Source organism: Antedon mediterranea, chromosome 3 (genome assembly GCF_964355755.1).
Source record: "Antedon mediterranea chromosome 3, ecAntMedi1.1, whole genome shotgun sequence".
In the NCBI taxonomy this organism is placed as follows: domain Eukaryota; kingdom Metazoa; phylum Echinodermata; class Crinoidea; order Comatulida; family Antedonidae; genus Antedon; species Antedon mediterranea.
In genome coordinates, this window is record NC_092672.1 from 9,609,047 (window position 1) to 9,622,239 (window position 13,193).

The 13,193-nt window shown below is 34.7% G+C and overlaps 2 protein-coding genes across 3 annotated transcripts; one reads left to right on the forward strand and one right to left on the reverse strand.

The window, feature by feature from the left end:
- Positions 1-1,406: 1,406 nt before the first annotated feature.
- LOC140044007 (uncharacterized) lies at positions 1,407-5,266 on the forward strand. The gene is made up of 6 exons (XM_072088490.1): positions 1,407-1,600; positions 1,774-2,006; positions 3,730-3,882; positions 4,033-4,062; positions 4,219-4,280; positions 4,437-5,266. The coding sequence occupies exons 1-6, from the start codon at positions 1,407-1,409 to the stop codon at positions 4,614-4,616; spliced, it is 852 nt and encodes a 283-aa protein (XP_071944591.1). The 3' UTR covers positions 4,617-5,266.
- Positions 5,267-6,355: 1,089 nt separating this feature from the next.
- LOC140044799 (uncharacterized) lies at positions 6,356-12,719 on the reverse strand. Of its 2 annotated transcripts, XM_072089473.1 has the most exons (4): positions 12,612-12,719; positions 10,739-12,220; positions 7,991-8,182; positions 6,356-7,342 (listed from the first exon to the last, which is right to left on the reverse strand). In XM_072089473.1, the coding sequence occupies exons 1-4, from the start codon at positions 12,661-12,663 to the stop codon at positions 6,933-6,935; spliced, it is 2,136 nt and encodes a 711-aa protein (XP_071945574.1). In that variant the 5' UTR covers positions 12,664-12,719; the 3' UTR covers positions 6,356-6,932. The 2 variants fall into 2 exon arrangements, with proteins under 2 accessions (XP_071945574.1, XP_071945573.1); XM_072089472.1 differs by lacking the exons at positions 10,739-12,220; positions 12,612-12,719 and adding an exon at positions 8,738-10,679.
- Positions 12,720-13,193: the final 474 nt, after the last annotated feature.

Consider the following 13,193-nt stretch of genomic DNA (forward strand, 5'->3'; position numbering starts at 1 on the left):
ACACCTTAGTACGTATATAAAGCCCGGCGCACACTAGAGCTTCCGGCTGAGCCAACTGGCACGAGTAACACTTGTCTCACTAAAAAATTTGCTGCAAATTGTGATCGCGTTCTATCAGACGCACACTAAACGCCTTCAGTACGCGATTTTCTGATTGGATAGTTACTTAATATACGGCACGCGCTGACATATTATAATAAATCAGAACATGTCATGCACAGTGGAATTTGTTAAGCCTGGTTTCCAGTCGACGTAAGAAATTAGAATTTCTTACGATTGCGTCGTTTTTACATTGGAAATTGAAAATCGACAGGAAACCGGTTGAAAAAAGCTATATGTCAAAACGACGTAACGCAAGTAGAAATCGTCGTAGTACAAGTGTTTGACAGGAAACCGGTGACTGAAGCTTCCGTCTGTTACGTCGATATTCGACGGTTCGACAGGAAACCGGTGAATTTCTGGATGAACATGCCTTACGATTCGATTTTATACCCTTCCGCTTACGCTTACGAAAGTTGACTTGAAGTCAACTTTCGTAAGCGTAAGCGCAATGATCGTAAGAACCAGCCAATCAGTGACGAGGATTATGTGACGTTGGCAAGAAGGTCAAAGCTTGGAAAGGTGATAGAAAGTAGAAAATACCGTATATATTAAGAATTGTTGACAATAAATTTGTTTTCAATTCGTGATAGAATGTAATAATTTAGGTGGATGAAATACGAAATAGATGTAAGAACTATACAAAATTGTCTTGCTTGTTACTTATTATAATTATATAAACATAGTAAAAATACGATATAATGGGTAAAAATAATACACACAGACGGACTAAATTAAAAACGTTTAAATGGCAATAACATTTCATAAAATGTTAGAGAACAGTGTCATCATCAGGATCATCAGGATAACAATACGTTCACCTGGCATAGTTGGCGTTCAAAAGCAGGTGGGGAAAAGTTTCGTAATGATTTTGTTTTAATTGCATGATGAAGGTAGGTTGGGTAATAAATTAATAATATATATTTATTAAATTCACCGTAGTGTTTGCTTGAATCTAAACACAATTTATAGGCATATGATAATTCATTTGATAATGAAAATAAATAATTATTAGCCTACATCATTTGAATTAGGCCTATCTATTTATAAAAAAGGAAATAAAAACCGGGTAAAAAAATCCAATAGATGAACTGTATATGTAAATAACATCGCCGGGTAAAAAAGTCCATTAGATGAACTTTATATGTAAATAACATCGTGGGCAAATCATAATTCAACGTTCAAAAAAAGATCATCATCATCACATCAGGAATAAAAAAAATAATTCCAAAAAAGCAGGCAAAAAGCAGGGTGGTACGCGTACGCGCGCGTTTCTGCGTCCTTTTTTGAGGACTTCATTTCACAAGATGCCTTCATCTACAGAAGTCCGTGTGTTTGACGCTATTCAAGCTTATCTTTGTCTATATGACAAAAATACCAAAGAATACAAAAGTGGAAAACGGGAAAAAAAAAATGCCTGGGAAGCTGTTTCTAAAGAGGTTAACGTCGCAGTAGAAGAGTGCCAACGAATTTATAACACTCGAAGAACAGCATTTTCCAGGTAGAGTGTAAGGCCTAGCTAGCTAGGCCTACCTAGCCTAGTAGGCCTACTACTAGTACTAAGCTAGGCCCTTATTATTATTATTATTATTATAATCATAATTATAGTTATTATAATAATAATCGTTATTATTATTATTGTAATAATAATTATAATTATTATTACTTTTGTAGACATCTAAAGAAGGTTAGGGCTAGTATCCGTAGTGGTGCAGGCAGGGATGACATCCTCCCAATTGGCCATGAGTGGGAACACATGAGATGGTTGATTAAACATATAAATCATAGGAAGACACTAGAGTCTGAAGAAATGTCAATTTCATTAACCGAGTCAGAAGCTTCATCTGAATGCATACGGCTTCTTTCCGAAACTCAACAAGTGTTGGAGCTGGACTTTGACGACTCAGGTAAATAATTGTATTTATCAACCAGCACACACTAAATTTTTTATCACACTATTTGAAAGGAGGATAAACTAATAAAAGTAATTTTACATCTCAATATCTCATTAACAACATTTAATAACATCTTCAAGTAGCAATCAAATATAAATATTTATTAACGTTCTGCAACATCAGCAATATATTTAAATAATTTTTGCTCATGTAAAATCTATTTAGCAAAGATAGGAAAGAAATAACTATTTTATTTGGAATGTTTGGAAATGTAAACCATAGTACTAGGACAAAAAAACAAAAAATAATTATGAATGCAAGTTATAGCAAGCATAAACTACAACATTGTTATTTTTTTCTTCAATAAACAAGATTCGTCAATATTCAAAATTACACAGACGACCATATTTGAATATAGATTAAAAAAAAGGTCATATAGATTATTTACAAAACAGGAAGATTATTTTTAACAAATACTTATTTTAAACAATTTACTAACAACACTTTTAAGATGCCAAAGGACCGCAATTGTGTACCACATCATACTGCCAAGGAACAGCACCTTCCTGGCTGTTAAAGTAGTCTCGAAACCTATCTCTTGTTTCTTTGGCAGTAGCCGTATAATTGTTTGACCCCACCCTTCTTATATTTTGAAGGCCAGTTTCATCATCTTGCACAACACTGCGCCATTCCCCTTCTTTAAATTCTCCATTGCTCCAGCTGTCAACAAACCCGCTGGGTATGTAGTGTGCATTATCAGTTTGCATTAGGTAATTGTGTAGGCAGATTACAGCTTTTGTAATCTGGTCAACAGTTTCAATATTTGCTCTTATAGGACGCCTAAATATGCGCCACCTTGCAGCCATTACACCAAAGGTGTTTTCGATGGTTCGGCGTCCTCTCGATGTCCTATAATTTGCCACTTCCTCTTCATCAGTCAAATTGTTGCCACCATATGGTTTTATTAACCAAGTTTTAAGAGGAAATATATCATCCCCTAATAAAACATAAGGCAATTGTTGACCACCCACAACCGATGGTGGTGGCAGCTTTAGCGTTCCAAAATCAGCTCTTTTGAAAAATGATGACGCACCAAAAATAGCGGCATCATTATCCCGCCCATATGAGCCAATGCTTGTCCATACAAATGAGTAACTGGCATCACAAATTGCCATTAATACTGTACTATGAAAGCCTTTATAGTTATAGTACATCGAGCCGCCAAATTTGGGACACTCGATAGCAATGTGCTTACCGTCTACTGCACCAATCGCATGAGGGACATTCCAATCACTTTCAAATTTTTCTGCAATTGCCATCCATTCACTCTCACTTGATGGTAGCCTTAGGTATTTCTTATTTAAAGCTGTCCAAATTGAATCACAAACTTCCCGGATTATGTTAGAAACTGTTGCACGACCAACCCGAAAGTTAAATGTTTGTGATGCCATCGAGTCACCCGTTGCCAGATAACGCAAAGTTATCACAAGCCTTTCTTCTGCTGAAATTGCAGTACGACCTCTGTCTTGTCTTATCTTTAGATAGGGCTCAACCGCAGACAGAAGATGACTAAATCTTTCCGGCGTCATCCTTAAATACCTGAAGACAATAAACAAAATTATAAATAACAAAAAATGACATTTTACATTCACATTACTACAAAATAGTTTGTACCAACACTACATACTTTTAAGGCTTAAAAATAAAAAAGAAACATTATTTATTGTAATTTTAGGAGAAGGTACTGAGTTGCAAAATGAAACAGAAGAAGCCGACTTATTGGATAATGTCTCGGACGACTTGGAAGGGGCTTTTGCAGGATATGAAGGAAGTCTGGAAGAAGAAGGTTCAGCAGATGCTGCCCAAATAAAAGCTGATGTTACAAGAGGTAAATATTCAATCATGATAGTTAACAATATAATACAAAGTGTTATTATGCTAGAATGGGTGGGCAGGTGCACCACTATTCCTAGGCCATCACCTATTCAAGAAATTCATGTATATCTGAAACTACACTTTAATTTGTTTTTCTTTTTAGTAGTCAAGAGGACAGTCGAAAGACCGAACCGTAAGTATTTAAATCATTACTATATATCAATATTGGTAATTTACTATTGTACTAAAAAGTTGTGTGTTGATAATGATAAGCAGTACTATGGCGTTTCCAGACATAATGTCATGCCAAGCTGCAAAATTACCGAAGCTTTTTTGTTTTAATTTTCAGCAGTGGTTAAAAAAGCTTGGTCAAAGACGCCAAAAGGAAAATGTTCCAAAACAGAAAAGCATGTAGGTATTCTCACATAGCATATTAAAATAATCATGAATTTGCAAAAGCATACCTATTTTTTGTTGTTGAATAAACAGTGCTAGAAGAGTGTGGAAAATTTGAAATTTGTTTTTAGATAGAAATGTCAAAATCTTTCATTAATTTCAATTGTTCAGGTTGAGAGTGGGGTAACAGACAGTGACCTTATAGATCTGATTAAGGGAAGCGGAGAAGAAGACGAAGCCGATACATTCGGCACGATGGTAGCAAAGAAAATGCGAAGAGTAAACGAGGAAGACAAGGAAGATATGGAACTACAAATTATGCAATTGTTCCGTGACTATTTTAAGAAGTAATAACAGAATTGATTTGCCAAATGTCAAAGTTAATTCATGATTTGTGATTATGTATTCAATCTTCTATGGCAATAAATGCACTTTGTTTGGGATATTTTATTTAGACTACAATTGTTCATTGTGTACTGTATGCACTATTTAATCAATTTAGATTTTAATTTTTCAACAAAAAAACAACAGTAGGAGTAATACATACTTCCTATCCGTTTAGTACTTCTCTAGGCTACCACTGTAGATGGGTGTACAGTAGTAGTAGTGTAGACCATGTGTGGACTGGATTCTAGTTGTAGTAACCTACCTACTTTACTAGCCTAGAATAAAGATCTGTCTAGGAGTGTCTTGATCATAGCATATAGGCCTGAATACTGTAAGCCTATATAGGCCTATCCTAACCTAGCTAGGCCTATTTTACTCACCATCGTCTTTATATAGACGCCAGCTCGGCGGCTGAAATGAACTGTGACCTTCATCTTTAGCCAGGTCCATGTATGATGTACTCTACTAACTAGGCCTAGCTAAATATAATAACTAGGCCTAGCCTAGACCAATCCATGGCCTTAAAAAATCCATATATCCTAGGCCTAGACCTAGGTAAACATTATAATTATAAATGCAAATTACAATTAAACATCTAGACTAGGCCTAGGCCTAAAAAGATAGTATAGGCCTACCTAAAAAACCATTCTCTGTCGTTTTTTATCAGTGTCTTAAATAATGTATGGTACTGCCCGAACTCTATTCTTTCTTTTAGCACTTTCCTCTCCCAGAACTTGTGGATTCTTGGTGCTTTGTTCAACTCCTTTCTCCTCTTAATCCTTCTCGTTAATATTCTTAAATAAAGTATCTTTTTGGCCAACTCACGTCCTCTCCTACGAATAACCATATTGAAATCTCACTGCTCACTGTTTATGTTTTGGAAAATGGCCTCCTCTCTTTTCGCGAGGAATGTATGAGCCAGTGTTGTCGCAAGGAAAAAATTCAACTCGACGTAAGCGCAAGAAGGACAGACTTGCGATAAATTCAACTTTCGTAACGACGGAATCAGCACATGTAATAATCTAAATGTTTGCGGTCCAACGCGATTATGACAATTTTGTGTCGACGTTAGTTTTTGGTCTACTGATCGGAACGCAAGCGTAATCGTAAGAAAACGACGCAATCGTAAGCGGAAGCAAGTCTTACGTCGACTGGAAACCAGGCTTTAGTGAGCTATCTGCTCGCGTTCGGCGCACACTTTAGGAAAATGGCACGCGTGCCAAAAAATATTAAACACGATAGATATTTTCCTCAGAGCGGCACGCGTGGCCGATTCCTCACGAATTCCCCGGCGCACACTGTGAGTCAAGTGTTACTCGTGCCAGTTGGCTCAGCCGAAAGCTCTAGTGTGCGCCGGGCTTAAGACAATTCAGGGTATTTTCAACTATTGTAAAGGGACAGTTAGTTTTTAAGATTCAGATTCAAACTTTAATTTGATTGAATCAAAGTGTTATCCTTGACGTTGTTTATGCTACAAACATAAAATAAATCTTGATCAAAGTATACTGCCAATTTACATATTAAAAAATAAATAAATTATGTTATTTTTTTTGACAAGATCCAATGATAAAGTTAAAACATGTCATAAAAAGGCAATTATTCTATAAGTTGTATTTAGAAATATATAGATAAGTAAATAGAACACATCTGTACTAATTATATATTGACTCAACGAATGTGTTTAGTATTGCATTTAATGTAAGGAACAACTATAATATAATATTAATAAATCATTTTATTGTCTTGTCTATATTTAGTGAGTATGATTATTAAATCAGTTACACTGTAATGTATATTTTGTCGGGAACAATGTTCGAGGTACGACAGTATATTACAGTATGTTCAGTGCATTCAATACACCACGCTACAAATAATGTCGCATATCTGTTTCGCAGTATAGTTGCGGGTAAAATGCGATATTTTGAAATAAGTCTCGTCATAAACAGTGTACAGATAGTGTTAACATTATCGAAGGCGTAATGATAGGCGAAAATTAGTATATTGAAAATTCCCTCCAAAGGTATTCATAGTATAAATAGGAATGCATTTTCTTCAACATACTGTATCTATTATGAATATGAATGACGTTTCGTGTGTGTTTTGTATAAGAATTGTGATGAGCAAAACAAATCATATTTAAACACCACCAGCTATAAATTTATTTTTAAAAGCCTAGGTCTAAAATCCCGTCTAAAATCAATAATGATTGTTTTGATATGGTTTATAAACAACGTTCGGTTTAAAAAAAAAAGTAGTTCTGAGTAGCTAGAACTATAAAGGCTAGTCACTGCAGTCACTTTCAACTTCATCTAGTTCTTTAAGAAACTGGTCAATGTTGATGTTTTTCGTTGTTGTATCGGTTTGTGGCTGCTTTTTACTTTTCATGGACGTTCCAAATTCCTTCAACCATTGGGCGTGTTTCTTGATGAGACCTTTTGGTTTTCCACTGAACTTGCTAATTCGAGATATTTCTATGTCTGACTTATCGTCCATCATCATTATAGATCGGATCCGAATGGTAACAAATATAATAAGCAACGCAATGAATACTACTACAATGGTAATGATTACGTCTACAACCTGGATTTCTCGTTTCTCTTTCTTCATCTCATTGATTATCCAATCAGTTGTATTTGTAGAATTAAAATATTCATAACTCGCTGTGGTTTGATGATCTTTCGACAAAGGACCTGTAGAAGAAATCGGTTTAAAACAATATTATTTGGTGGTAGGCCTACAGTAAAGCTTTGTCTACACTATCAAACTTTATGTGTCAACAAAATGTGATGTGCCCATTATGGACATGATGATGTCATATCACTACCATATTTAAGCATAGCACTACCATATATAGGCACATCAGACTTTTTTGACACATAAAGTTTGATAGTGTAGACAAGGCTTAAGAATAATCATGATAAAATGAAACAAAATATTCTATTTCTCATTTAAGTTAACGATAAAGTATTCTTTTTCCGCTCCTATAATTTAACTGTTCTTAAATGTATTTTATTTTAGAAAAATATCCAACTAAAGTGCATGCTCTAAAGCTCTGTCTACAATACCAAACTTTGTGTCAAACTTTATGTGATGTGCTCATTATGGACATGATGATGTCATATAATTACCATATTGGTGATATCACTACCATATTTGAGTATATCACATTTTTTTGTCAAACTAGTTTGATAGTTTAGAATTTAATACAGACGCTTTGATCGTTTTTCAGCTCATACCGAAGCTATACTGAGATTGGGTGCAGGTGAAGCGTCACATATGCAAAAAACGATAGTCGATGTAAAAAATGTTGATGACGTATTAGAAAGATACAAACTTACAATACGACTGCACGCACTCGTCAACTTTCGTTGCATTGCCTTTGCACAGGTTTGATTTAACTTCAAGCGACTCAATGTAAAGTTTACATTCTCTGGTTGCAACTTTGATACCTTTACCACAAGTCACCGAGCATGCCTGCCAGCTTGCCCATTCAGACCATTTATAAGGAGTTTTCGTCGTAAATATTGGCTCTAAGAAGAAATAAGAAGCGCCAATTATCAAGAAATAATATGATCTGTCACTAATCTGCCATAGGGAGCTTTCGATTTGTTGATTGTTGTCTAAACAAGAACTCTGTCGAGAGGATTCAAGTGAGGAAGCACGTCCCACTGTTTACACATGTTCACAACTAGTTCCTAAGTCTCATCAAGGCAATCTATGATCTCACAAAGGTCGTCGCAAAAACTACCTATTGTACGCTTTTGTAATCATCATCTCTCCAGCTGCAGCTGCGTGGATTAATTGGTTCTTTTCAAAGATACTGAATAACCTAACCGAGTTAGAAATGTAAGCATGATGTCTTCATTAACGTCTTGTTCTTCTGAATTATGCCTAGTATCACAAAGATTATTTTCTATACTTTTAAATATAAATTCTACATTATAGGAAAGTGCTATAATTTAGGTAAAATGTCGAGGTTTTATTTCGACGATTGACGGAAGGAGACGTGAATTTAGTTTTAAGTGGATTCATTGTTGGTCCTTCGTCTACAAAAAGACTTGATATTATTAACTATGAAATGTTACCCGTTTCTGCAGTTGTCAGCACGTCACTATGTGTCGATAAACGATCGTCTGAACCTCTCATATTATAATCCAGTTGAGTTTTCATTGTATCTATGTTTGCCAGTGTCCGTGATGACACATCTGATAAGTCGGAACTCTGTGTAGTTGATGTTTTCGAGGCTGTTATTTTGTAAGGCAAGCTGTCGTTTTCTTCAGCATTTCGGTTATCTGACTGAAATTGCACTTCATTCGTGGTCACTGCTGTAAATTCTTTTATTGTCAGTTTTGTTTTTGTATGATCACCAACTTCTTTTGATCGACCATGTTTAGTAACATTTAAAACATTTGTTAAGGTGTCAATTAGATTCCTAACTTTTTCTCCTGATGCGGCCATGCTAAAGTTTTTAGCCAAAAATAAATCAAGATCTAAATTGGTAACATGTTTATTTTTTGTTATAGAAGAATTAATAATATTGAGAAAACTATTTAGTATCTCTGTGTTAGTCTGCATTGTATTTACTGTGTAATTCTCCAAAAGGTTCGTTTCAAATTGTTGAATAAGTGCCTGTCCATTTAGATTGACTGTTGACATTACAACTTGACGATTTTCTCCCGGTGTTCTCAGTCTCTCCAGCGTGTCTGGTTTAGTTGCTTCCCAAGTTGATGTTTGATATTGTTTTAAAGAAAGTTCATCAAGATTTTTTCCTGGTGTTCTCAGTATCTCCATCGTGTCTGGTTTAGTTGCTTCCGTAGTAGATATTGAGATAGATGTTTGATAGTCTTTTAAAGAAGATTCATCAAGATTTTTTCCTGGTGTTCTCAGTCTCTCCAGCGTGTCTGGTTTAGTTTCTTTCGTAGTTGATATTGACGTAGATGTTTGATGTTCTTTTAAAGAAAGTTCATCAAGATTTTCTCCTGGTGTTCTCAGTCTCTCCAGTGTGTCAGGTTTAGTTGCTTTCGTAGTAGATATTGGCGTAGATGTTTGATGTTCTTTTAAAGAAAGTTCATCAAGATTTTCTCCTAGTGTTTTCAGTCTTTCAAGCGTGTCATGTTTAGTTGCTTCTGTAGTTGATATTGACGTAGATGTTTGATAGTCTTTTAAAGAAAGTTCATTAAGATTTTCTCCTGGTGTTCTCAGTATTTCAGGCGTGTCAGGTTTAGTTGCTTTCGTAGTTGATATTGACGTAGATGTTTGATAGTCTTTTAAAAAAAGTTCATAAAGATTTTCATAATCCGCTAGATCAATTGCATCGTTATTAACATTAGTCGTCATGTTATAAATAAGCGACATAATATCATCTGTTGATATGGAAATGTTAAAGTTTTTAGCCAAAAATATATCAAGACCTAATTTCGTGGATTCTTTATGTTCTAAATTTGAAGAATTAATAAAGTTGTGTAATGTGTTACCATCCACTGTGTTATTCTTTAAACGGTCCTTTTTATATTGGTACGTAGTTAGCTCTGCCTTTGATATTACACCATGATAATCTTCTTCTGGCATAGTTCGTTCTTTCAGAGTGTTGTATTTTGCTGCATTCGTAGGCGCAGTAAATGTTGACTTGGCTCGATAGTCTTGTGAATGATTGATGTCGAGTAAGCTCTCATTAGTTATCACCCGGTGTGCTTGCACAATATTCACCGTGTTGTTCTTCAAGATTTCTTTCTCAGATTGTTCCGTAGTTGTTCGAATGAATGGATTGTTATTTAATATGTCAACTTGTGCATTTTCTGATGATTTTATCTGTCCCTTTGCGTCTGCTGATTTTTTTGCTTCTGGTTTAAATTGTGCCTTAGCTTTTGTTTGGTAGTCATTTAAATTAAAAACTTCTGCGATATTTCCAAGATTCTTTACATCGTGAGTAACATTTAAAACAGTCGTCATATTGCCAATTAGCCACATGATATCCTCTTTCGATACAGATATGTTAAAGATGTTAGCCAAAAATATGTCTAGATCTAATTTCACAAAATCTTCATTTGTGAAGTTTGAAGAGGGAAATATGTCGAGTAAATTCTTACCATTAGGTATCTTTGGATTAGGCTGCAAAATATCCACTGTCTCATTTTCCAAAAATGGATGTTCCGTAGTTGTTTGTATGTTTGGATTTTCCTTTTCTGTATTTTCTTCTAATTTTGTCAGTTCTTGTGTATATTTTGTTACAACAGGAGTAAATGTTGTCTTAACTTGTATTTGATAATCTGGTAAATGAGAACCTTCTTTGGCAGTATTATTATTTGTAAGATTCATTACATCGTTATTAAAATTTAGAACAGTCTTCATGTTATTAATTAGCCATCTAACACCCTTATCTGATGCGGATATGTTAAAGTTTTTTGCAAGAAATATTTCCAAATCTAATTTCACAAAATCTTCATTTTGGATGTTTGAAGAATACAACAAGTCAAGTAAACTTTTATCAAGAAATGTCTTTGAGTGACTTTGCAAGGCATTCACTGAGTTATTTTCCAAAATGTGCTTGTTAGTATATCCTTCCCTAGTTGTCTGTATGTTTAGATTGTCTTTTAAGGTTTCAACTTGTGTATTTTCTGTTTCCTGTGCTGATTTTGTTACAGCAGGAGTAAATATTGACTTAACTTGTTTTTTATAGTCTTGTGATTGTGAAACTTCTTTGAAAGTAGGCTTACTATTATTTGTAAGATTCATTGCATTTTCTAAGTCTTTGATATTTGAAAACACTTCAAACGTGTCAAAACTATCGTCAATGGGTTTAATCAGCCATTTCAGTCGATCGATTTCTCCTTTCGAGAACTCAACATTGCTTTGATAAAGAAATCTCAGAATATTTGTTAGCGATTCAATGTTTTGTAAATTTGTTGTTTCAGCTTCATCGTTTCTTGAAAAGTTATCCTTGTTCTTTAAAGATACTATTGTATGAACGATTTCGGCAATCAATTCAAAGTTATTTGTACGAAATTTTCCTTCGCTTACTGTAATTTTTTGTAACAATTCATTCAATAGATTTAGTTCTGCGTCTGTAATGTGCATGTAGTTCTTCGTAATTAAAGAATCTAATACTTCCGTTATAAGATTCACCGATGTACTACTAGTATTATTTGTTGATGGTGTATATGTAGGAGGCCTATACACTTCATCTGTTTCACTTCGGTCTGCGTAATAACCATCAGTTGTTCGCATATTATTGGCTGCTGTTGACATATAGACGGGCACTGTTTCTGCTGTTAGGCGAAATGATGACGGTAGTGGCGTTACACTTGTTTTAAAACGTGTACTTTTTTCAACATTGCTTAGATTTGCAACCAACAAGAGACTTTCTTCCATCATCTCTTTAACTTTGTAGTCATGATCAGCAACTGCAATGTTGTCAAGAACGTCATTAAAACTTTCTAATTCATTATATTCGTCTATGCTACTCAATTGTTCTTTTATTTTTTCCATTAAATCTAGTGTTTGCAGAGAAGATTTTCGGTTTATTTTATCTTTTCCATTTAGGCCTAGGCCATGGCCATACTCCAAGCTTCCTATTAAGATAAAATAATTGATAAACTAATTGATGAATTGAACGACTTAAAGCATAATTTTTACCATTCACAATGAATGTTATAAAGATGTGATGAGGCCAAGTTACTAATAATTACCGTACTGTAGGGCATATACACTGCATACCACTTTAGACCATGGAGATGACTTAGACTAAGCATACGGGCTAGATTCCTTTCTATTAGGAAGAAAAAGTCTACCTAGCCTAGGCCTTTGGCACTAGACCCTGGGTATACCTGAGGTAGGCCATAGCCTAGGCTAGCCTAGACTTACTAGGCCTAGCCTAGGCCTAAGTCTAGCCTAGGCCTAGGTCTAGCATATGCCTAGCCTAGCCTAATAAGACTAATAACATAAACAAAATAACAAACTTACCACCAACATAAGCAGAGAAAAAGACATACAATATTAAACGGTAAACGTTCATATTTGCACGTGGACGGAGATGCCTAGCCTCAGAGGCCAACTAATAATAATTTTACTTATTTTAAGCGATTTCTTTTTAATAAACTTGTGTGATTACCTATTTTTTGTTTAAATAGCTTTTAAAACTTTGATTCCTTAAATTCTAAATTACGCGCAAAATTCTAAGCGCGCAATTTCGTAGTGAAGTTAGACGCACTTATCCCTGACAGCATGATACACATGTGATTTCTATAATTTATTCTTCTAACAACGACCCATTAAACTTTCTTATTTATTATATTCTGGTAATTTTTCAATTCAACTTTTATTTCAGACAATTGTCCATATGGTACAATACATTACACACACAACAAGAAGATGAAGGAGAGAGGACCAAAATATCATTTACGCCTCATGTTAACTGATAATAATGTTGATCCTTTGTGTTGCATTAAGTTTTACAAATAAAGACAAATAGAAAGTGCTTATATTTTCATTAAGGGTCGTGAAAGGGCAATTTATAGATGAGCGGTAGCGTGCTTTCTCACGTAT